Here is a 25,139-nt window from a genome sequence, read left to right on the forward strand (position 1 = left end):
TTCATCGAAGCATAGGAAGATTATTTACAAGAGAAAAATTCACACTAATTCTCTTTGCAGACTTATCAATTTGTTTGCGCTTAATCAGTATATTCAGTTTATGCAATTTATATTTAATGAAGCACGAACGATCAAGATCGCATATCTAAGATCAGTGCAGCTTTTGTTTGCTGTTGCGATAATGAAAACCGAAGGCAATCTTTTTTGTACCGTGTCCCATCGAAAGGCACGCCCTTGTCACGGTTCGAAACGAACTTACGAGATTTTTGCAAACTTGTTATAATTGTATCCCAATCTATACAATTCAATTAGTGGAGCTTCAAACGAACAAACGAATAAAAATTTGTATTTATGAGTCGTTCATGCCCGATTCATTTCATGAAAATGTTCGAGATTAAAATGTTTTTGAGGTTACTCGATAATGGCCCCACTCTCGCGTATCTGTGATTTTTCATTGGGGGAAAAATTCGTCGATTCGTGTTTGTTTAATTGATTGAGAATTTTGTATGGATATTCGAGATTGATCATTAGCGTGCAGCGCAAATGCTTTTTCATTTATTTATTCGTTTACGCGACAGGGATTTTTTAAAGAGCTATTCGTCCAAATATTCCTCATCGTCCCTTCGATGCACGCTTTCATTATTCGAATTTTCGTTTCATAAATAGAAGTACTGATGGACTGTGCGTTCCTATCGAAATATATTTTTTTTTAATATTTATTTTTTTTCTGATCACTTTTATGGATAGCTTTCCAATAAATATTGCTCCGATTTGTTATTCTCTATGTGTCTGTTTTTAATCAATCTTCAGATATGCATTTTTCCGAAGATAAATGATTTTTTGGGGTTCGTAGTAAAAGGTTTCTCGTATTTACCGTAGCAATTAATAGCAGGCAAATAATTTCGTTAAAGGAAAACATGAATTGTACCGTAGCTAATTGTAATTGTTTACACAGTTTATTATAATGTCAATTATATACAAATTTAAAATTACGTCCAGTGCTTCTACGCTGACACACCATCTTGTTACTCGACACAAGTGCAATTACAATCGGTTTCCTCGTTTCTTCGTCGTTTCATACACCACAAAATTCTTGCCACAAACGACTTGACAAACCACTAAGTTAAATTAATTATTATTTACAGTCTAAACCCATTCTGTTTTCGTACAGTACGTCCACGCTTCGTTAGAATGTTTGACGTAGCCACGATCTAAAAAAAAAATTGGACCAAAAACCACTCGTTTCCCGATTTTTCTTTTTCGAATCGCGACTGTACATACGATCGACGATTTTTCGTTTTGAGGCGATCACTATTGTAGCATTATCGACACTTTGTATTGACTCGCATCCCAAGTTAAAAGTATCGCTTTCAACTGTTTGGCAGTATGCTGTTGTATAGTTTTAACGATAAATCATCTATCATAAGACGATCTCGTTTCTTCCTGTTTTTTACGTTTGTAAAAAAAGAACCCTCTTATGACGCCGTTCTATTCGAGATCTCAATTGCATCGTGTCATCGGTGGCCATTTCTTTTTATCTTTGTTTGTTCCTTTTGTTTTGTAACTTTTTATTGAGCATCTAGGCCGATCGACACTACTTCCAGCTTTTTGAATTTCACCAGATGAGCTCGTTCACCGTGGCAGTGACAGAGCGCGGATAATCGAACGATCGATTCCGAGGCTCTGTTTTTTTCTCTCGTGGGACAGTGAAAAGTACTTCAACTAATTTAATTTAAGAAAAGAATGGAAGTTTTATAGTCTGCTGGAAATTTCGTCGATGATGCAAATGGATCTTATTCGAAATTCTAATTCTACGAAGAAGGAATCGAACGCACGAGTCACTGAATCGCAAATCTGGCCGAGAATCTACCATTTGTCGAAAGAATAGATGTATAAATAAGCCAGTTTGACTCGTACGTGCATTCTTTCTGCCTGATATCGAAGTGAACGTTGTTTAGAAACAGAATGCTTACCTCCTCGCGGTTTTCATTAGATACTTTTAGTTTTTGTTCAACAGAATTCTTCGATAATGTTCAATTCCTCGATCAGAAAGAAGAAAAAATTCTTTGGACCGTGAAGAGTTACAAAAGATGTTCGTTCGAGAAATAATCTTTCTGGGAGAACGATTGAGCCATCGTCGAGAAACGGTTCCAATGTTTCCTCGAGGATCAAAGATTCTACTTAGACATCGTTAATTATATATCGAAGACTATACGATTTTTCGGCAGTTGGTCGCAAGGTTTTCTTCTTTCTCTTTGTTTTACCGGAGTAAGTAGAAAAAGACAAGGAGTCAGACTCACGAGATTTTACGTTCGTGAGCGATTTCATCGAAGGGATTTGGATAATTTTGTTAGCAACAAGCACCGTTGAACGTTCGTTTTTTGCATTGTCGCGAATTAACATTACTTCTGTCAATTATAAACAAATGATCGACGTTTTCACGTCATTTGACAGATCTCGTACATGAAGAAATCCAGTGTTGCAATAAATTCGATGCACCTATCTTCTTCAGTTTCTCCAGAACTGTCAACAGATTCGCGACAAGGTTTCAGAACATTTCCTTAAAACGCTAACAGTCCTTTTCCATTCTGTGCTTTCAAATGCACGAGCGTACGGTGCAAATTAAACTTTACGTGACTATCAGTCGTTCGTAGCTGTTCGGCTACATTCACAAGGTGCTCGTGGAGTCAAACTCTCAGCTCGTCCATTACCTGTTGCTGATGATTGTGACCTTTCTTCAGCGTCCCGGTACCAGTCATCGCCATACTTTCCTGTTGAAGTTGATTAGGACTGATGATAAGATTCTGTCCTGGCTTTCCCGGTTTTGTGTTCTTCGGCGGTGGAGGTGGCATCGGTACGTGACAGCTATTGTTCTGCAAATCTGCAAACTCTGGCGGCGGAATATGTTGAATATGGTGTCTTTCGACACTCTTTGTGTCCAGATCTCCGCAAATGTTGTTAGGCATTTGTCCATTCTCCTGACGTTTTTTTGAGCAATTATGTTGGTTGCTCTTATCGCGCTGATAGTATACACCCGCGAAAATTAGAACATTAAGGACCAATAGGCTACAGCCAATCGCTATGGTTACGCTGAGGGCTGTGGAGTAAGCTGCGAACCCATCTTCCGGTTGGATGGTTGAATCTTCGAAGGCTAGCTCGCTTGGTATCGCTGTCGAGACGTTTTGCGTCCTCTCCGCGAGTGTCACCTCCACCGTAGTCATCCGCGTCGTCGTTGGTATCCTCTGGATGAACCTGGGTGGCACCTGTAATAAATAAATGTGTATAAAAAATGCTGTGTACAGTTGGAGGTCGCTTGAAAGTAGAGCAAGGGTCATCTGTTCTAAAAACTTGCAGAAATTTGTTCAGGGTCAACGTCCAACTAGAAGGAAATAGAGTTGAACGTACCTGTTCAGTGTCAAGCAGATGATGCGATCTAGGAACATCGTCGGAGCCAGGCTTATGGAGGTCAGGCACAAGGTTCAGCCAAAACGACAGTCTGTGCGCCCTGTAGTGGTTCTTCAGCTTCGACTTGATCTCTGGAAGCATGGATGAAGTCTCAGCCGGGTCAACGAAAGCGAAGGAAAGGAGTGCTACTGGTAGGCGCAGACGGAGAAAGAGAACGTCACTTTTTAGAGAAAACGAGCGAGCAACTGCGTACAACCTACTCGCGCGATAACCTCGAAAAGCCGCCTTTTCAGCGGAACCTTTCCACATTAACAGCAGGGTAATTAATTATTGTCGCGTGGTAATCTCATAGAGAAGGCTGCTTCGTTAGTCAGTACGCCTCAAAGCTCTAGCACTCGGCGACGGTCATAGGACGAGAGAGTTAGACATCAACCCCTTAGGCTGACTATGCGCCGGCTTTTCTACTTGCGGCTGCGCTATGGCACTGTTCGAGCCAGACTGCGCCCTACCGAGCGAACTTTCCTGCGCCAACGATGTGTTCTGCTCGGCCTGACGATTTTCTATCCCTTTTTGCCTCTCTCGTTTTAGTGGAACGCGTTCGAGAGAGATCAGAGTCAAAGACTAATGCGACACGCAGAAGCCTCCCGTCGACTTTCGTAAAGTCACGATGAAATGTTACAAGTTGATTTTGATCAAAAATAGAGTTCAACAAAGGGACGAATTTTCCATACATCCAATAAAGAGCAACTTGGTATTTGAAGTTACATTTTTATTTCACGTTCCTTTCATCTCCCGCCGTTTCTTCTTTATTTTTCTTTTTTTTTTTCGAAAACGATAGACAGAAGCAAAGAAACGGTGCAAATCGGAGCCAGTTGAGAGGTGAGTCCATTCTCACAAAGGCGTTCTATTTCAAAGTCGCAACGCGATCCGAAGATAGGAACGTTAAACAGTAAAGTGAGTCCTGTCCGTTCCTGACAAACTCTTCTTCTCGTCCCACGATGAAGATGAGAATTATGCAAATAAATTTTCGCTGATCCTCTTAGTTACACGTACGAGATGCGTGGCAGCCCTGCAAGACTACGTTCATTATACACGCTTCACAGAATAATCGGATTAAATAATAGTTTCTCGGTTCCATCTCGAAACGAGACGCAGGGATTTCCTCGAATGCAGGGAACAACATACTCCAAAACGTTTTTTTCCATTCGTTTCAGTTTTCCGAGAATCTCTTTAACGAATAACCTTTACTCCGTCTCTAGGCGATTAATACCTCGTAAGTCTCGAGGTTCGTGCTGACGTAGAATTGTGAAAACTGAGGCTAATTGGAAACTCTAGCGAGCTGAGATTACGAGGGGAATTAGAATCCGTGGGAATCGAACACTTTCCGAAACACCGGTTCGTGCAACGCGGATTTTCTGCAATTTCGAACCATCTTGTCGCGATAACTCGGGTCCTTGATGGTTAAACGCGATGGAAAATTCAAACTACCAGATTCGTGGTATTGGAAATCGTGGTTACAGTCATGCATAAATGGTACTGGAATTTAAATGGAACTTTTTCTAATTAAAATAAAAACCCTTCTACCTTTGTTAGAAATACTTTACGACTGACGATCGACTGAAAAGTTTGGGCAAACTCAATTTCAGCCTCACCTATGCTCAGGTACTTCTTGTGCACCGTTTCGTAAGCGATCCAATCGATGTTCTTCAACTTTGTTCTCTCGGGTCTCAATGGTCCAACGTCCGGTGTTCCCTCGTTTGGATTTCTGTTAGCGTATACACAGGATGATCGTTAATTTCTCGTTTGAACAATCGGAATAGCCGGGGCTAGTGCTGCAATATGATTATTTCACGACTCACCCGGTGCGTGCGAAGTTCGTCAGATAGAGTATCACGCTCTCGGACAGAGTGATCTCTGGCCTTGTGTAGTTCTTGGGCCAATGGGATAAACCACCTACCAAGGGTGCTCCGAAAAAATATGGTAGGTCCTCGCCGTGGATGCAGCCTGGTCTCTGCGAATAAAATATTCGTGAAACTCCCTCCTTTTTCTGTTTAAAATTGAAAGATCGTCGAATTTCTGCGAATAAAGATGATTCTCCTGCCACGGTTCGGTATGAATCGACCAAGGAAAATTAAAGATTCCTTTTTTCGGTTTATAGAATAAACAAGTCACGCTCGCAATGCAAGTCTGTCCCAAAGTATTGATGGCATTTTAACGACGTAGGATGTCGACCGTATTTTAAATGGAGAAAGGATTTTCTAGCTATTGAGAGGAGGAAAGAACGGAATGAGCACGCCATTATATGTGCTCGACTATCCCGGTTTCGAGATTACTCTGACCTCTTAGTTGTTCGACTTGACCATGGAGAAAGCAATTGCTGCCCTTTGGAAACCTTTCGTTCCCTCTCTGAACGATCATTCGTTCCAGAGGAAAAGAGACGTCTCCTATTTTCCATCTCTTTGTTTTCCACAAAAATCGATAATTCGCAATCTTCTACTTACTCATCGACTATGGTTCGTTGGAAAATTGTTCTGGACTTTGTTCGCTGCTATTTTATATGATTCGCGCAATTTTATAATTAGAAATAGCTTTTTTACTGGATAAATTTTACCACTTTTTGACACAGAAAGTATCAGCAGACGAGTATTCTGCAAGACGTTACAAAGAGATACGAGATGTAATATGCATTTAATTTTACTCTAAGAGAGAATATGAGGTGGCATGTTGAAAAACACACAGAAACAAGACTATCGTCATAAAGTAGAAACATGGTGCACGCGATAAATCCTTCACTGCTTCCAGACTTAATTCTGCATAGGTCGTTTGCCGCATAAATATCCTTTTCTCCTTTGAGACTGCGAGGGAAAATTTACTAACATGTTGAAAATAGAAGCAGCAACGCGCGAGTATATGGAGAAACGTGAAATACGGCATTTGTTTAAAAAAATTCGCCATCATTTCTGCAAAGTCTAACCGATAAAGCGCTTTTAATGCGGTCAAAGGTGTTAATCTATTCTTACGAGCAACGTCGAATATTCAATTTGCAAACGAAACGGCGGCTGTTCCCTGTATCCCCGACGATGATTTTCTCTCGATCGAATGGATTTTTGGGTCGAGAAGTTCGAAAGAGAAGAAATAAAGACGATTCGTTTGGTCGAGATCGAAACTTCCAAGTTAGAAAATTCCCTTTGAGCTTGCCGGAGTAATGGAGACCTTCTGCATCTTTTGTAGCGCCTCCGTTTCCTTCCTAATATTTTCCTTATCGATTCGCGGCGTAAGACTTTGTTGCCTTTTGAAAATCATGTAGTTCGTTGCACTTCACTGAATCCGTTGCCTCAGCTTATTTTCAATTTTCTGACGGAACGGCTCTCCGCGTTACGTTCTTGCACAAAAGAGTTGGCAAACACCATCAAACTATGGTAGATACTGTCTTTATAATCTACATTCAATCAAAGATTCTTCCTGAGCGTGCCAATGGTTCCAAAGATCGAAACTTTGCCACCGTATTACGTATATCAATCAAGGAATCTCTCGTCGTAGTAGCTGCTCGACTAACTCTGTAACTTCGCCGTCACTCCCGTGAAACTGTCGGATGAACTTTTGCCCTTACAGTGAAAAGATCTTGAGATCTTTCAGCGAATAGTTTGGCAAACAAGTACGCGCACGATTTCGTCGATCTGACAATTCGCAAAGACAGATCGTGTGCCTCTTCTTCGATGTCCTCTACCCTTCTCGCTAGTTTTCTATCCTTTCCACGATCTTTAAATTCGAGTCATTATCAGGTTAGTTACGCGATGATGTTGTTTTTCTCCTTCCAGAAATTCTTCTTCCTCGAAACCTCGTCCTATGTCATTATACAATTTTACATTCCTTTTCTTTCCGTGTTTTTACGGGTCGGCTGCCCCGTTAATTATGCCCCGAAACACCGACTGCCTCTATTTGCTCTGTCGCTTTCATCACCGGCCGCTACTCTGTATTTTTTCGTCCGTTTTAATTACGAATCGCCATTGTTTACCTCCCTCAACGAGTTTTACCGGATTGAATTTTATTCTTTAGCTTTTCTGACCCGCTGCCCTTTCTCTTCATCCACGCTCTCCACTTCCGTTTCCACGAATCTCGTATCCTTTCGCACAGTCAGAGAATCTTCTTCGTTCGTCCAGCTCCTTTCTTCGCTTCCCTCGTCCAGGTGTAATCGATACGTCCGACTCTCTGCCACGCTGGACACTGCTGCGCTCGACGAGCGCGCTGCCACGAAAACGAACGGCAGAAAGCGTTTGTATCGTCTATTCGAGAACTCGGCCGTAGCTTCCGGGAATAGTTTCTCGCGTCTTCTATGAGGAAAGACTGGAATTTTTATAATAGACATTTTTCCATGCGGCTTATTTCCTTTCCTTTCTTCCCCGCTGGTTCGAGAATGCCAGACTTTCTTCTTTCTGCATGCTACGTCGATGGTATTAGTTCTTCTGTAAATTTCCCATGCTCTAGCCCCTAATACGCAGCCTGCATTTCTTGCTAACCCTTTCATTCGCTGTTCTCTACCTTCTCGTTTTGCATGAGAATACCGCTACCCTTCTTCCCTGGTTGCAATCGACATCGTTACCGAATTTGCAATTTTCTGGCGAATATTCCGACGTGACGACAAAAGCAGAACGTGGAGAATATCGTGACGTTATTTCGAAGAACAAAAAGACGATAACTACAGTTTTTCTTGTTTTTATTTGCGATTACCGGTCACAGTTCTCACACGTATTTTTGTATAAACTTCGCTTTAAATACTGGAAATTTGATTTACGGTACGAAGCACAGGGTGAAACGAAAAGAGGCAAACGCTTCTTTCGGTACTACAACTCATACGATTATATCAGAAGGCGTTAATGCTCTTCTGTATGGTTACTGCATAAACGATTGAACGGTGCACAATCGATGATCTAAATTTAAATTTAAACCCACGCTGTTGGTTGCCTTTGATGTCCTCCTCCTTATAACACGACAGTTTTGCACGTTTCGCGTGCTTTTTTCTCGTTCTTCGGCTCTTTTATCTCATAGTAAAAAGTTTGTTCCACTTAACGGTCGGCGATCGTTCGAGTAAAAGCAATTTCCGAAGAATCATCGTCCCCCTGATAAAGCTTTTGCTTTCTGTAATGTTTCGGTGGCTCTTTTTGTCCGCGTATAAAGGGATTTTATTGGGAGTTTTATTCGGCGAAGCTTTAAAAATCTTTATAATCTCAATTTTAACGCTTCTGGTATATTTCTTTTATAGGAAAGATTCGAATTAAAAGTTGATATCGCCTGAATTTATTTCGGATAATGGTATACCTAATCTGATATTCACCAACATTCTAAAACAACGATGAAATTAACGATGGAAATTCGAATTTTGCCAAAGTGTCAGATCGTATTTATGCGAGTAAAAGGATCGACATGTGCTAGAATTCAATTAAAGTTCCGACTAATCTCGAAGGATTTGTTCACCTTTTTCTGATTAACGTACATCTCGCGTTATACCGCTGTTCCTTACGATAATTAACTTTATCGTTCTTGTTACACTACCTGTTTCCTTCCTCATTTTTGAAACATTTTCACCGATGAAAGTTTCACTCTGCAAGGTAACCGAATTCTCGGTAGTGGAAACGCCGTCTCCTTTAAATTCAGAAACTTTCAGCAGTGTTTCTGTGAAGTAAAAATTTGTTTTTTTGGCGGAAGTTAACTTCAGTTTGAGCGCAGGTTAACGAAATCCTTCTAATTTCTATTAATATTCGCGAGTGAAATATTTAATGATGTTTGGTCGGCGAATCTAAAATCAATGACCGGACGAAGCGCAGCATTGCCTGCCGTTTTCGCAATTTTCGCCGATTACTCGGACGATAACTCGGTGAATCGCGAATTATAAATGCAAATTGTTCGACGTATCAGCGTCGAATTTATTAATCATTCGTTATGAAAATCTATTAACGAGTTCAATTTCAATATTAATAATCAATTGTCTCTTTTCTTTTTTCTTTTTTTTCTTCTCTCTAGTTTTCAACTCTTTTCGATCGATCGATCGATCGATCGATCTTTGAAAACAATCCTTCAAGGAACTCTTTTGAGATCCAGCATCAACGATCCGGCAAAATGTTTCGAGCGAAAATGATCGACAAATTCTTAAGAACTTTAAATAACCACCAAATAACCTTTAAATAACCAATAAATAAAAAACCACTCAACCGTCTTTGATTTTCATTCCTTTCCTCTACCTCGATTCGTAATTTTCTGCTTTCCTTTTTCAACCTCTTTAGTCTTATAGAATATTTTTATATTCTTATTTTTATATTTTATTCTTATAGAATTTTTCCATGGAGGCAAAACATCAAAGTTCTCCTTGGTGGCCCAGCGTACTCCATCTAAAATAGTTCGAAGCCTTTACGAAACTTAGTAGTTTTTTTTCCATTTCTTCGACCGTTTGATATGATGTTCCAAAGGGCAAATATTATAAAATATGAAATTAACTTGTCCTGGTAACGATATTTCTAGTAATAGGTATCGATAGTCGATCCTTCTCTTCGACATCCTCGTCCTCCTTGCCGCAACGCTGTCGTTAATAAAACCGCGTAGTCTTTGTATGTATTCCGAACGCGGACCTTAGAATTTTTCAGCATGTTTCTCCTCAATTACCGGGCCCCTTTAAGCCGTCTGTATACACGCGTAATTGGCAAACGGAAGTTTAATCTAAATTCCGTTGCCACTCTGTCTTTACACAGTTCCACTTTGACGGTGACGCGTACACAGCCTCACTTTGCAAACTCGACACACGAGTAACAGAAATTTTTCGCAACGGCTGAAGGGAAACCGTCCCAAGACTTTTAAAAAACCTTGGATCGTCGTAGCTTTCGAAAAGGTTTAGCTTGAATAGAAAAGATAAATTGAAGGTTTCCGAAAGCTATTTTATTTGCAACTTCAATTTCGTAAGATCTTACGAGCTTCTTGATTTTGATTAATCAAACCTTTGCTAATGGAACGTTCCACGAGGATGTATAATATCACGCAAGCCGGTCGATGAGCGCTTCGTTTTACCAATTCTTGGAATTCTATCCGGGTTTCGAAGCGGGTTCGTTGAATATTAATCTTTTCTCGGTTGTAATTCCCTCGTTCTCTTTCGCATTTATTGGTACAAATCCCGCGATGCCATGGGACCTGTCATTTCGATTATCGTTATAAATAACGGCTACACCCTTCCATTGGATTTCGATTTTCTGCGGCCGATTCTACGCGAAACATCTCTATATTACATTTATATACAGGGACCACGTGTCTCGAAATTTCGTTTAACGGCATCCACTTATTCGTCGTATCGTATATTACAAATTTTTTCTTTCGTCAGTTCGTGCGCAACTGACTCGTCCGACCAATACGTACTTTTTCTACTTGCGCGCTGCCTCCATTCAGGACACTCACGTATTTACATATATTTATCAAGCTTTTTCCAACCGTAGCGTATGCGCGTTATATCATAATATTACACGAAGTAATTTTCCCACCGTTACCCAGCTTTTCCTCCGCTTTTCCGGAAGTCATTCCCTCCATCGTTCCACTCCAGTATTCTTCGAAATTCTGCGACATCGCTTCGAAATTAATTTCATTACCGGGCGTTGTACGGTTTCTCCGCAATTAACGTCGCCCATATCGAACCGCGCCCGTTTCCTTTTTCAATTCCATTTAAATAACGACCACCGCCGCCCCCTCCCCTTGCCGTCTCCGTAATTGTTCAGGAAATTATCGGTAACGTTATCGGGCGGCGTTGATGATAACCGAGTATATCCGCGGCGAACCGAAACTACGACCGGAAACACCGAGTTCTAACGTGACACACAACCGATCTCGCGCGTCGCTGCACTCCCGTAATTTTACAATTTCCCTTCGCACGTATCCGCTTCCTGCGCGAAGCGACGCGTCCAAGATATACCGCGTAATGTACACGTGCATGCGGTAATAATATAATCGTACTCGGGAAATTCATCTGCCGCAGTTTCAAACTGTTCTTCGCTCACTTTCCTGCAGCCGCAGGCGGTGGAATGGATACAAGTTTCAGAAATCAGATACAGCTAATGCGTCAGGATTTGCAGAACGATCGAATACCACCTCTCTATGTAAGCTTATTAACGTTCTATGATTTTCTAGAACAGAGAGAATAATGTGAGAATATTTTTTTTCTGAATAGGAAAATTCTCTAAAGTCTCGAGATTTCAATGATCTTTCAGGTACAACAAACTATAGAACGTGAACATTTTCGAGGAAATATCAGGATAGTACCGTGAGGTTTCGAACTCGAGTCAATTTTCTGGCAAGCACTTTGCTCACTCAGCCACGGTAACCTTTTATCTCGAATGGAGTAGCAGTCACCTTTTTATGAAAACTCGTGAAATTATACTCTTTCTAATAATTCTAATTTCAATAACCGGGAAAAAGTAATTGTTATAAAACACGAAATTTTCATTTCGCATACATCCTAGCTATTTCAATTTTTGTACGTCGAAATGAAACATTTTTCGAAATCCAAAGTTTCCCGTAGTTCCAACGCGCAGCGGTAGAACTTCTTCCACCGTTGTTATCGTTTTTTCTCCACCTGTTATCATCACTTGCTACATTTTTCTTCGAACGTTATATCAAGCAACGTGGAAGCGTATACGGTGGTAAAACTTTGCCCGTTGGGGTTGTTCGCTTGCTGTATTTATATCGCGTATTCTTCAAGTTTGTAGAATAGAAGTGGAACAAAAAATTTAGTTGCGCGGTGTCGAAAATTCTCTGTGCCATCCTACGGTGCGACGTTTTATCAACGAAATGAAGTAATTAGGCGAAAAATAACCAGGAAACTAGCGAACGACTGCGCGAAAAATTTCCTCTGTGTTCCCAGTTTTGTTGGAAACGTACATCTCGTGATATCGTAGACGCGTAAATACAGTCAACTCTACAGGAAGTTACCACGAATTCTCGTTGATTCGCTCTCTCGAAATTCTTTTTTTCTCTTTTTCGTTTTCCAAGTGGAATATCGAGCTGCCGACTAACGATTATCTTTCCGTGGGCAAGAAACAAAGAACTACGGCTTCGATAATGGATCCTGGTTCGATTGATGTAAGGAGAAATTATTTTCATAATTAGACAAGTTTGAGAAATAACTATCTACATGGTGTAAAAAATGTAAAAGCTTCGAAACGCTGCGAAATGTAGAAATGCTGGGACAAGTTAATTTTGACGACCTATTTCACTCTATTGAGAAGGAGCGTATTATCTGGTTTTGTAAAAAGTTCCAAAAAGATATTGTTAATTTTCACGGTGAATTTTGTAACCGAATAATTTTACACGACAAAGGTTTTAACGATGTTGAAATATTTCATACGAATCTCTTGGATGTTATATTTACATTTTCATTGAATCAATTTCGCGTTATTCATTTATTTTCGTTTTCAGATTCTGGTTTTTCTTTTATTTCAGACGTTTGCAGTAGAGCGTGTTGGTTTATTCTCGCGTGAAATAAAAAGACTGGGATTTCGTTTACCTCGCTGTGATTTTACGACGTCCGTCAACGCGAAGAAATATATCAGGAAAGTATTGCCCAATTTAAACAGAAGAATACATTTTACCTCGTTTACAATACGTCCGTCGAGCTTATGTTTACGATAATGAACGAACTCTCCCCGAGAAACACAAAACCACCGTTACAAAGGGAAAATTCGTGGCGTTCGCCGTTTCAAAATACGATGCAAAGCCGTGCAAAATTGCTTGAAACGTGTTTCCGGTGCTTCTCAAATTATAAATTAACACGTTTATCAGGTATAATCTCTTGTTTGTTGCTCTTTCATTAATTCACCGTAGAATATTCTATACTTAAATGCGTGAGATGAGCAGCGCTGAAGAACTTAAGGAACTTAAGGAAAAAGAATTTTCATCGAAAGAACCAGTTTGATCGATCCTCTGTAAACACGATTTATCGATCGACGATTCCGTTTGCCACGCGAAACGTAATTTTTCTAGTTTCACGCTTCGTACTCCGGCAATGGAAAGCGCCTTTCATTTTGCACCACTAAACTACGAAACGTCATGGTGGAAACGGATGCGCGGCTTGAAGAATGGGATTTAAATTTGAATGAACGAGGAGGCACGGTGAATATGCGAAGAAATGGCGTAATGTATCATCGTTAGTAATAAAATATACGAGATGTGGGTTAATGACTGCCTCCCTGATTGCATTATGGATCATTTCGCCCTCCTATCGCGGTTACCGTTACTTCCAACAACTTTTTAACTCGCTTACACGTTTTGTTAGCAAAGCTGAATCGTTGTAAACGTACCTGAGGATAATCGCCGAACTTTGTCTGATAATCGAACACGTACAGGTAAGAGTTTCGATGGGATTGACTGTGAAGGTCTGCTGTTCTCGTAGCCGGTGCCACGGTGTTGGCATCTCCTAAAGCTTCCAAGGTTTCGTCTCTGGAACACAGAAAGGAAAAAATACTTTCATAAATGGAAGTTTGGGAAACAAGCAAAATGAAAATTCGAACGGATCGGCTAAGATCACGTGCATTGAGAATGATGTAAGTCGCGTTTCACAGAAGTATTTGAATTTTCCTAGAAATTGGTTGCGAGAAAAGACATAGTTTAATCTTTGCGCTCACTTTATGTTCACTGGATGTTGAACAGGCCGTTCCCAGTCGGTATACTCGTTGATTATCGTCGCCAAGATCTCTGCTTGATGATACGTGTACGTGTTACGTACAAACTCGCGTAGAATTTTTGTTCTTCTGTCAGCCTCGATCCCGTACTGCGCGTCATCCGCCGTTAAAGCGAAATACGCCTCCGATCGGACAACGCCGATCATCAGATCGTATCTGGAATGTAAATGGTAAATCAATGTGAAATTGTTTGAGCTGTTTTTTACTGGCCAAGCTTGGGCAAGTGACATTGTTTGCTGTATTAATTACAGAGTTTAATGGCATTTCATTGACAGATCATAATGATGTAAATAGTTTTGCCTCATTATGCCGGGATTATTCATATTTACGTATCATTTCGAACACGAACGATGAAACAAATATTACACGCTGGATATATCAAATACGTGAATATCTACACCCTGATCCCATTCTGGCTAATTATCGAGGAAAATACTGCGAAAATGTCATGGAGAACGTCTGAACGGCGTATTATTCATCATACTTATTATACTCGTTTCTATATTTCGTTTTATTTTTCTTTTCACATTTCACATATTTTCCTGACAAAAAAAAAAAAAAAAAAAAGATGGATGACGTTCTGTTCGTTAAACTAATCGAAGGCGTCGATCTCATTAACTGTAATTGACAAGGCAAGTATATTCCTCGTACTACGGTAGAAGGAAAATTGTTTGAAATTTAATACGTTCGTAGGAACAGAGTGAGCGTGTGTATATGTACATGGCGTAGAAATGGAACGCGCCTTTGTTGACGCTCCATCGTCTTCTTCATTAACCGTAACATAATTACACACACGGTTCAGCTGTTCCATTCCTCCTGATTCTTCGTCCAATGTTCACCCGATGAAAGAAGGTAATAGAAATAGATAGACAGATGGAAAGCGAAAGAGTCTCTCTATTCGAGGCAAATTAACTCGGCGCTCTTAGCGAGCCGGGACATTCAGCGATACTCACAGGAACGTCGGCGGGAAGAAACGCGGCTCGTTTCAACGATTTCCATTCCCTTTAACGTTATCGTTACGCGTCTGATAGCGCAAAACCTCCGCAGGACCATTTATTTATCGCGGGGCTAAAGGCGTTGCAACGAAAGGCTACTGCTCCGATCGAGAATGGATCGAGAATGGAACACGAGTGAAAGCACGAAACGCACGAACGTTCGAAAGAATCGCGACGACAAAGGGGAACAAAGACCGATCGCGACAAAGGACGAAACGTAGAGAACTAGTTGACGAGGGTAATTCAACGATTTCGGAATTGTTCTGTGTCTAACAGTTCTCTGCTCGCATATTATTTTAGGACACTCGAAAATTCTCTTTTTCAAGTTTAAATGAAAATTTATTCTGATCGCTACAGTACCCATTTTAGCCCAATACGACCACAAGACGTTAATACACCGTGCTTGAATATGCTCGTCGAGCTTTTTTGCTGTCCCTCTAATTGTTTCATGTTAATGATCTTTTCCTTGGAAATTAAAAACAACTACCTTTTCGTTTCTACCAGCCAATGCTCATAAAATTATGTCCCTCTCGACATTTAGCCGTTTCGTTATTCGTTGTCGGAAGTCTTTGCGCGGCTCCGTTCTCTTCTCGTTAAACGCGACGGGTAAAAACATTTTTCCACGACGATGTACCGCTCTATAAATACTCGAATCGTTGCTCGCCGTGTTGGCTGGCTAAACGTCGCAATTGTTAAATTACTCCAACAAACGGAATTGCGTTTCGGACAGGCGACCTCGTCAAGGAACGATGGGACAAAGGGGACGTACCTTGTCGTCCAGCCGCAACAACGAAAACTTCTAAAAGGAAACTCGAGTAATTAAAAGTGCCGCGCGTATACGTGTTCGCGGCAGGTGTAAAACGATTAAAAGCAAAACGGTGGTTCATGAGTGGGAACAATCGTAGCGGAAAATGAATACGAACGATTTGAGCGGAAATTAAGAAACCGAGTTTAAAAAAAATGGACGACGGTCAAGCACAAAAGGGTAAAGGAATGATAAAGTGAAAAGGAGGCTCGAGTTGTCGTCTTTAGATTCAAACTACTAACAAGTTTCTGCTAGGACGAATGACGATGCAATTAACGAAATCAAAAACACAGCGTCGTTGGAGTTGTAATATCTCGGGGAAGAATCGAATAAAGAACAGGCTAGTGACGGGAAAACAGGGAAGGTAGAAGATTCGAGGTAGAGGTAAAAGGAAGAGTTACGGTGTCGGCGAGAGAGAGTGATCAAGGGAAAGAGGGAAAATAAAAAGCGGCAAAAGATTTGACAAGACAGTGAAACGTCGCGAGATAAAACGAGCTGGACGGAAAAAGGGAAGGAGGAAAGTGAAGCACGTGCGAGCAAGAACGGAGAATACAGGGGAGGGAAAATAGGAGAGTCGAGAAAGACGAGTCGTACTTGTTGGCCACATTTCACGTGCCGAATAAGAGAGAGTCGCCGCTTTTTCCTGTGGATCTTCCCGGTTAGTTAGCATGCTCCGTTTAGCCACGTAACGAGACCGCTGTTTTGTTCCAATCCTACCTGCAACATGTTATATACCATGGACGTATCCACGATTATGCGGGATAAGTTGAAATTCACGATGAAACCAAACAGGCGTACGCTCCATGAATTTTGGGGTAGATCGAGAAATCGTAGTGAAATGCCAGGAGAAGATTTTCGCGTGTTTACCGGACAATCGCAAACGAAATTCACCGTAAAATTATGAAACACCTTATCGTTTCCAGAATATTTACCATCCCCGAGTTTTTATTTCTTCGTCAATTTTCTTCTTCTCCACGCTTAATATTCAGGCGTTTGCAACGGAAAATTGGATAAAATTCTAGGATATTCGAATATACAGGACGAAACGAAGGAAAACGCGGGGGAAAATAGGAGGAAATGAAGAAGGACCGAGGCCGGAAGTACCTCGAGAGTTTCGATACGACGTCCTTCCGCATCAAGATGTTGTTCAACGTATTGATCGTGTCCACTTGCAGAGTGAAATCCTGATCGTCAGGATCGCCTGGATCGATCACCACGCCGTCTATGCTGGGTCCGAAAGCAGGCGCGAATTCCAACCCTTTTACGGGGACCGAAACCAGCGCGTTCAGCGGCACCTCTCTCAGGCATTTCAGCAATGCCTGGGGATCACCTGCGGCCTGAACAAACAAGCAAATTTTTAATAGGAAAAGTACCTATACTCGTGCGATGAGTACGAGAAATCTCGTTTATAGATGCTACACGTGCGGTAACAGAGACAAGTCGTAAAGAATAGGTAGGTTCGCGAGTAAATATGTAACTAATGAAAGAAAGCAAAAACAAAAGAAGAAAAAGGAAGAGATAATTACGTTAGACAATGGGTAGCATTATCACAAAGATCAGATCGATGTTGCGGTACCTCGAGAAGAGGTGAATCGGCGATTGGTAAACGCGAGTTCCACACAGCGGAACGCAATGACGATGCACCGATTCGCTTTAATTCGGTCGCACGCAAATGAATTGCTTTAGTGACCGGCCCTGTAATCGCCTTTGGAAATCCTGCTCTCGACAGACGTAGGCTAGCCACAATCGAACGTCGACCGAGCTGCTGTGTCGAGGAAATTTGGGGGGATGAACAAATTGCACCCCCTGCAGATTCGTCGATCTTGCGCGAGAGCATCGATTCGTTGGTTTAACGAATTTAATCGACGCCTTAATATGTTGGAGTGCTGGTCGGAAGCGTCGACTTCGCGGAGGAGTTTCCAATTTTCGAACGAACGAAGCACGAGGGTGGACGGCAGAAGGAGATGGAAGGTTTGACAATTTCGCCGGGGAATTTTTGGGGGTTGAAGCACATCGCGGCCTGGTTTCTCGCTCCGTGATTGGTTTCCTCTCGCCTGCAGCCCTAGCACAGATTCTCGCGCAGCTAAACCGTAAAATTAGACCGATAGGTTCTACCTCTTTCTCGTGTACGTTCGATCTCGGCCAACCGACGTAAAAGATCGAACAGGATTTCATCAGATTTAGCGTTATAATTTTCCAAGTAAATTTTCGCCAAGGATAAATTTTTGATCGACATTTCGATCTTCGGAATTGATACGTTTCTATGTAAAGTGGCGAAGCCACTTATCTTCGATTCGACGATAACGTTCAATCTCATTCGAGATATTCGTGGCTTCATCCACGAAGCGTCTCTCGCATTAAAAATCGCGAGAATCGATCCGAATTCGAGTGCACAACGAAACGCCGATGATCGCCGCTCGCTATATTTCTAATCGAACTGTAGCCCGCAGGCTCTCCAAATCCGATACGAAATTAATTTCGTCATTTTTCGCCCGCAACAAATTCAATCAATTCTGACTGGACCGCGGCTATCGGCTCGCATAACATAATCCCGTATCGTTTTCCATTTCGTTCGGGCTGTCCCTTTTTTTTTTTCTTTTTTTGTTTTTATTTTCACCACTCGACGGGAACAACGGGAAATAGCGGCTGTAGAGGAAGAGGAGTTGGTTCGGGAAACAATTGGGACGCTCTTACCCCGATTTCGCGTTTAATCGTTATTTTCAATCGGCTGCAAATCGAGGATCTGTTTAGCCTATCTAGAACGTGTTTCGCCGGAGAATAGAGAAGTGGCTACGAGTAGCCGTGGCGCATTTGGTATTGCCTCTCGACGTTCTACGATGAAATCGAGATTCTTTCTCCTACCATGTATATTCCTCTACAGCTGCAGTTCTATTCGTTGCAATTGTTGCAGAGGGTAGCAAAGATCAGCGTTTGATTATTCCATTCGCAAACTTGGAATCGTGGCAGCGGATAGAATACGGTCTAAGTGGAAAGGGATGGTGCATAGCCAGACACTTTGTGCATTGGATATGACGGTATTTGCGATATGTATTTATATTCATAGGGAACTTTTTAAACGCTCCGATTAAACTATTACGGTATTCCGTTTGACAGAATCACCATGGATAAACAGTTCGTATACGATAGAGGTTTAGCGAAATAAAGCAATAGTTCAGTCCAATCACTAAAATTTCAGTCTCGTTTAATTTCAATGGATGAATTTCGAATAAACGGGGTTTCGTTGGATCATTTGACAAGCTAAAAAATCGATGCCCAGTTTCGGTAAACCTTCTGCAAATTATTCTTCGTTTAACAAATTTTCGCGAAGTCGTGTTCGTTACGGTGTTTTTCAACAGCCAAGAATCCGCTCGCGCGATATTTAGTTATTTCGATATTTAGTTCCAGCGGTAAGCGATTTCGGAAATGCGGCTCGAGCGGATATTGTCGCGACACGGAAGCATAACACGGAAGCGTAACACGGTCGTACATAAATTAAAGTATCAAACGAAACCGACAAGAACGCGATGTTTTTACATCCGTTAGTTACGCACTAGCAATTATATTAACGATGCGTTTCAATTAAGCTAATATGTGCGGCGGACATCGCGCAACAACCCCATCGGGAGTTGCAGCGCGCTTCGCGTTTTAACGCAGCCAACGCATCGCGATACGAAAATATCCCCTACCGTCCAATACAATTAAACCACCGGCGATACACGATCGAAAATAATGTCCGACGTTCGGTTCAGTATTTTCCGGGAAAGTGTGTGTTATTCTTCGTGTATCTGTATCGTCATCGCATCTCGCTTTGCTTTTCGATTCTCATTTTTTACATTGTTCCCTCGTTCCCTTTTATGCGCCGTTCTAATCGCCATTAGTACATGCGATATTTTCCGATTCTCCTTTGTTTTTACGACATTTCTCTTGATTAATAATTTTCTGCGTTTTCGTTCTTCTGTATTTTCTTCCCTATGCCAGATGTTCTGAAGTATAGGCACGATATACCGTTCTACCCTCGCGCACGCTTCAGTATATGCTTCCCTGGCTGATTTTTAAGCTAAAAGTTCTCTTCCTTTCTGTTTTAAACGTAATTTTTAATCGGGTGGACTACGTTTGAGGTAGTCAAGAATTTCTTGCAACATGAAAACTAATACGGTTGTACGTTTGTCGGTATCGTATGTACGAAAGTATTGAGAAAGAGAAAGAGAGAAGGAGAGCGAGAATTGTTTCCCTCGCGGGGAATGTCTGACGGCGGTTTATTTGCTTCGGAGTTGTCGCCGAACCGGAGACCTTAATGTAATGCACTCCGAGCAATACTCACCCACGAGCAATTTAGATGTTTGGCAACTTGCAGAGCGTAATTTGCAGCTCCTCTCACCAGCGCCCATGGTGAAAGCGCGCTACCAGACATTAGAACGCTGCGATGAAACAGCAAGCCTGCAACAATTAAAAAGTAATGACCGATGGTTATCCATCTTGCGTACGTACAACTACACACAGCCGTACAACTACTACTTTTCCAGTCCGTAATTTTCATCCTTTCCGTTGGATCATCGAAACAAGAAACGCTTTGAACGCAATTAAAATTAATGTAACAAAAATTAACGTACAGATAAATCTTAAAAGTAGCGATTTTTTTTCATTAAGTTATTATCGTGAAAAAGATGAAGCGATTTAGCCAACGTAGACTTCATCCTTGCATTGGCGCGAATTGATCTGGTCGCTTGGCATGAAAGCAGCACGTGTAGCAGTTTAAAAATATGATCCTAAATGGCTGGGCGAGAAAACCCTTAGCCTCGCGGATCTTTGCTTGCCAAACAGCTTCGTCGGTTTCCTGCCTTTCCGCTATCATAAATCATCGACGAAATAAAATTGAATTGGAGAAATTTCGAAATCTCATTTCGACTCTCTGCGAACGTGGATCTAAGGGAAACACGATGTGTACTGTAATATCGCGTTTCGCGAACGCGATATGATTTTATCGACCTTGATATCCATAAAACAGGATTTCTCATGGAAGTTACTTAAATCTTAACCGTCGTTAATCTTCGTATCGGTAAGGCGGTGTTCGCCGAGTAACATTATCGCGACAGTTCGCCAAGGTACATCATTATCTCGGGAAAGATCCAACGATGTTACGTTTCGAGAGAAGCAGCAGGATTTCGCGTGGACTCGATACATGTTTTCAAGCAACCGGTTATCGCGGTTTCGGCTGGCTTCGTTAGAGAATCCAGATAACGTTGTTTCGCTACTCGGTAGACAAAAGCTGCTTCTCCCTCGTAATCAGCTGGCTGAGTTTAATCGGAAACTTGGGAGTCGTTAATCTTCGTATCGGGGCGCAAAGGATTCGACCTCGGAGATTTTGTCGCTGGATACTCTGATGAATTCGCGACGCCTGCGGTTTTCTGTCGTCCTTCCGATCTCTGTGTTTCGTCCACGGCTGAGAAATAGATTTTACAACGACCAGCGAACGAAGAAAAGGGAAGAGCGTAGGTAGTCGGAGATACGTAACAAATTGGTTTCGTCGATCGTATCGATGAACCGAGCAATGATCGGGATGTCATCGTCGGTGACGTACGTCCACGTGAATGACTCTGTAACGATGAAGGCTGTCGATACGCGTTCGAGAATCTTGCACGAATACGACTCTTATCATCTCCTCAAGTGCGTTGATCCATTAGCTACAACTAGCACCGATGTTCGTGTTTCAGCCGATTCAAACAGTCTATCCCTTGGCTGTCTCCGTATGTGTCACTCAGATGAGACAATCGGTGACTGACGGTTTCTCCAACTAAGTGCGTTTCTGTATACAGTGCTGTCCAAGTCAGCCAGTTATAAATACGACATACATAGATGCATCTACATAAATGGCTCGTTATCGTTGTTAATTTGTAGCCTCAAATTTCCATGTTTGCATATGTTGAAGTAGTCACCACTTCTAAGAAAACTCTACATCTGGTCTTTTTAGTTTTCTCAAGCACTGAAGCCATCGACAGTGTGTAGACAAAAGACTGCGACGAAGACAGACCATGAACAGTAGACAGGCGACGTTGGCTTTGGGGTTTTCAGTTATTGGGTAACACAGCTAGCGTGCGGATCTGGACCAGCTCAAATTGTATTCTTACTTATAATTATACTTCTATTTAAATATATTTTCTGCCTTACAATTTGTCCACGAGTTTTCTCTGTTTACACATCGAATAACCTCAACAGCATAGACTCGACGTTAGAGAAGAAATTATCATCCGCAAATTTGACAGCGATTTCTTTCGCAATTCGCGCACGTTTAATTTTGCAAAAAAGAAAATAACTAACAGTTTTCATGTAAACACGTGGTGATAGGCCCTGTTGCAAAAACACTCGTTAAAGCGTTATTACGCAGCATGATTGCACGGTATCCACTCACGGGAAAATTAATCTGTCAACTTGCCCATTAACATGCACATTCCGCGTTGGACAGCAAGTAAGATGGAGTAGCTCAACATCCGTCGGTTTAAAGTATATTACACACTGAGAGGTACGTCTCTCGAATTGTTCAACCATGAGTTTGTCACTTTAAAACTTGCTCTCAGCTCGGATAATAAACGAAGCATGTCTCAGCCAACGGCTCACTTATACTATTATACTTGCACCGTAGACTAAACAGAAACGTTATTGAGACTAGAAGATTGAAGCTTACGGCCTTAAAGCTATTTGCATTTCGTAATCTTAATATTTACTCGGAGAGAGCTAGGTGGCATTCCGACGAATCTTTGTTTAGAATTTACGCTAAGGAATATCAAAGGTGTCACGATGTCCGAATCATTTGAGTTTGGTGAAAGTCGTGGAAATGCTCTTACGACGTTCTTTCGGAATATTTCGTGCCATTTCTATCGCAATACCATTAACGTTAAGTTCCGCATATAAATTGATGCATCGTTTTACTCGTATTCGTAGGATGCATAGGGCACGGATATAGAGAAAAGGCTGCTGCGATATTTCATAAGCAATTTCTCTGACGTACATTATCTTGATAACCTGCACAAGTCAGAAAAATGCGAGACTTGGCGTAATGCGTACTATTACCACGCATACTTCAAATTACACTCTTTTCTTCGGAACATTGTCCCTGGATACGAGTGCAAAGCGTTCAACTCGTAGAAATAATACCGTGATTGCAAATTTCGCATTCAATTTTTCCAGTTACTCTCAACGTTTCTCTATGAACGCGCGTCAATTTATTTTTATCGTAACGTTATTTTAGTCAAACAACGAAACAACGCAAAGTCCGGAGTTTCTGCGAATGAAATATAAATGCTACGAACCGACGTATAACTACGATCTCATTCTACTCATTCTACTTGCGGTTGTTACGAAAGCTATAAATTTCGAATGATTCTCGCTCGAATGCATCGCATAGCAAACATATTCGAGATATTACCAAATATCAACGCGCTGTTTTTTCCTCAGCGATTTTTCCTTCCGAACGTCACGCTTGGTGTTCGTTTCCGGCAAAGCTTATTAACTTATCATCCACGGCAGTTGTCAGCATCGCCGTGCTTCGGAGAAGATGACTATGCCTTTCCAGTCGAGTTTACGAGGGAATCAAGAAGAGGATCAAGGAGGTAGAGGAGGCACAGAGAAGAGGGCAGCGAGGGGTCGGACAGTAGAAGCTTACGTTCGCTGGTAATATTCATAACTTGCAAGCGGCTTACCGTCCTCTTCTCTCGTACGAATGTTTATGCGGTCGATATTTAAATTAACCGACCACTTGAACAAGTTTTTCCTCTTTTCTCGCGATTATAAATACAATCTTCAGCGTGAATATTCGCGGTCTCTCGCCGCATTAACCGTTCCCCGTTCGTATTTCACCTTACCTTTCTTCTTTTCTTCTCCTTTGCTGTAAAAGAATTGAAACCTCCGAGGGAAGTCGTTTCTGCTCGGCGATCGCAGTTTTCATCGATTTCGTTTTCTTCGCTGTGAAGCCGACAAGGAACGAGCATCGCGGGAGCCTTCGTTTTACTCCATTTCATTTTCGTCCATCGCCCCGGAAAAATGCATTTTCCAGTTGCATTTCCTGCCTTTGCGTATCTATTAATCGAACCGTGATTCACGGCCACCGCAGGGATCCTCGATAGACACTTTATTTTCTGTGAGCGGAACGACGATGTCGAGCGACATTTTTTTCTTTTTTGAGAATTCAAAATTTTTTCAAATCCTCCAGGGGAACGAGAGACGTTTCTAAATACGTTTCCATGGATGAATTGCGAGGCGTTGTTGAATTAATTGATAGGATACCGTTTCTGGTAACGACACCGGGGATCTATTGGTCACGGAGGAAAATATGCAAAGCGTAAACAGCGCCGTGGGACCCGTGTCAGCTAACGACGGTAAGTTATTATACTTGTAAAAAAATGGCAAATCGGTCTGCATGAATAAAAAGTATCCGAATACGAAGCATCTTTAAGCTGCTTATCTTTATTTTGGTATCAAGAATAACGAAACGCTCTTTCGTTGAGAAAAGTTTACTCCTTCAGAAATACTAACGCGTACGTGGATGTGCAGCTTTTTTATTTAATCGAAGTATGACATCGAAAGATGCAATTTAATAACCACAACTGTATGTCAACGTTACTTTCTCTAAGATAGCCTCAAACCATCGATATGTATCGTCGATATTTCAAGATTTCAAGTCGATACAATATTATCGATATCCATTGACAAACTACAGTTTCGTTGAGATCTTTGGAATATTGACAGTATCATTGATCGTCTGAGAACAGCCTTAGACTTTTCATCACGTTTCCCGTTACGTCGCTTATCGCGTGTAACATTTACCAATGTATCACGATCGGGAAATAAGAAACTATCTTATTGCAGTTGTTATAAATTCGTCCCTAAAGAGATCAAATTACATTTTGAGTACTACGTTTCGAACTCTCACGCGATTTTGAGAAATTCGAGATTCAAGTGCCGGTTGCCCGACACAGATTCATTAGCGATACCTTCCAAGACCTCGAGTTACCAGATTGCTGGCAATAAATGCACAGGCTGCGTTGCACGCGTGCATAGACACACGTGCGTTCGTTGCTGCGCTGCCAGCTGTACGTCATTTCACAGCACGGTAATGGGTAGTCGAACAGCAATATCGATCTGTCTTTTCCTCCGTATCTTCCGTTCTCTCGTCTTTTCCGGTCCGAAAGTGGCCGCAGGCGTCGCGACACGAACTTTTCCCAACGATCGTTGTCT

The 25,139-nt window shown here is 41.7% G+C and overlaps 1 protein-coding gene across 1 annotated transcript in view; it reads right to left on the reverse strand.

Annotated features, from left to right (window-relative positions):
* Positions 1-937: 937 nt before the first annotated feature.
* Positions 938-25,139, reverse strand: part of Nlg3 (Neuroligin 3) — a 223,406-nt gene continuing 199,204 nt past the window's right edge. Inside the window, exons 4-11 of the mRNA XM_069120995.1 lie at positions 20,233-20,348; positions 17,016-17,248; positions 14,055-14,267; positions 13,731-13,869; positions 5,265-5,416; positions 5,058-5,170; positions 3,406-3,536; positions 938-3,263 (exon numbers count right to left, since the gene is read on the reverse strand). Coding sequence (XP_068977096.1) covers positions 2,688-3,263; positions 3,406-3,536; positions 5,058-5,170; positions 5,265-5,416; positions 13,731-13,869; positions 14,055-14,267; positions 17,016-17,248; positions 20,233-20,348 — 1,673 coding nt within the window. The 3' untranslated portion in view covers positions 938-2,687. The remainder of the gene's footprint in view (positions 3,264-3,405; positions 3,537-5,057; positions 5,171-5,264; positions 5,417-13,730; positions 13,870-14,054; positions 14,268-17,015; positions 17,249-20,232; positions 20,349-25,139) is intronic.

This window comes from Bombus flavifrons, chromosome 9 (genome assembly GCF_040668555.2).
Source record: "Bombus flavifrons isolate JBK064 chromosome 9, iyBomFlav1_principal, whole genome shotgun sequence".
NCBI classification, from domain to species: domain Eukaryota; kingdom Metazoa; phylum Arthropoda; class Insecta; order Hymenoptera; family Apidae; genus Bombus; species Bombus flavifrons.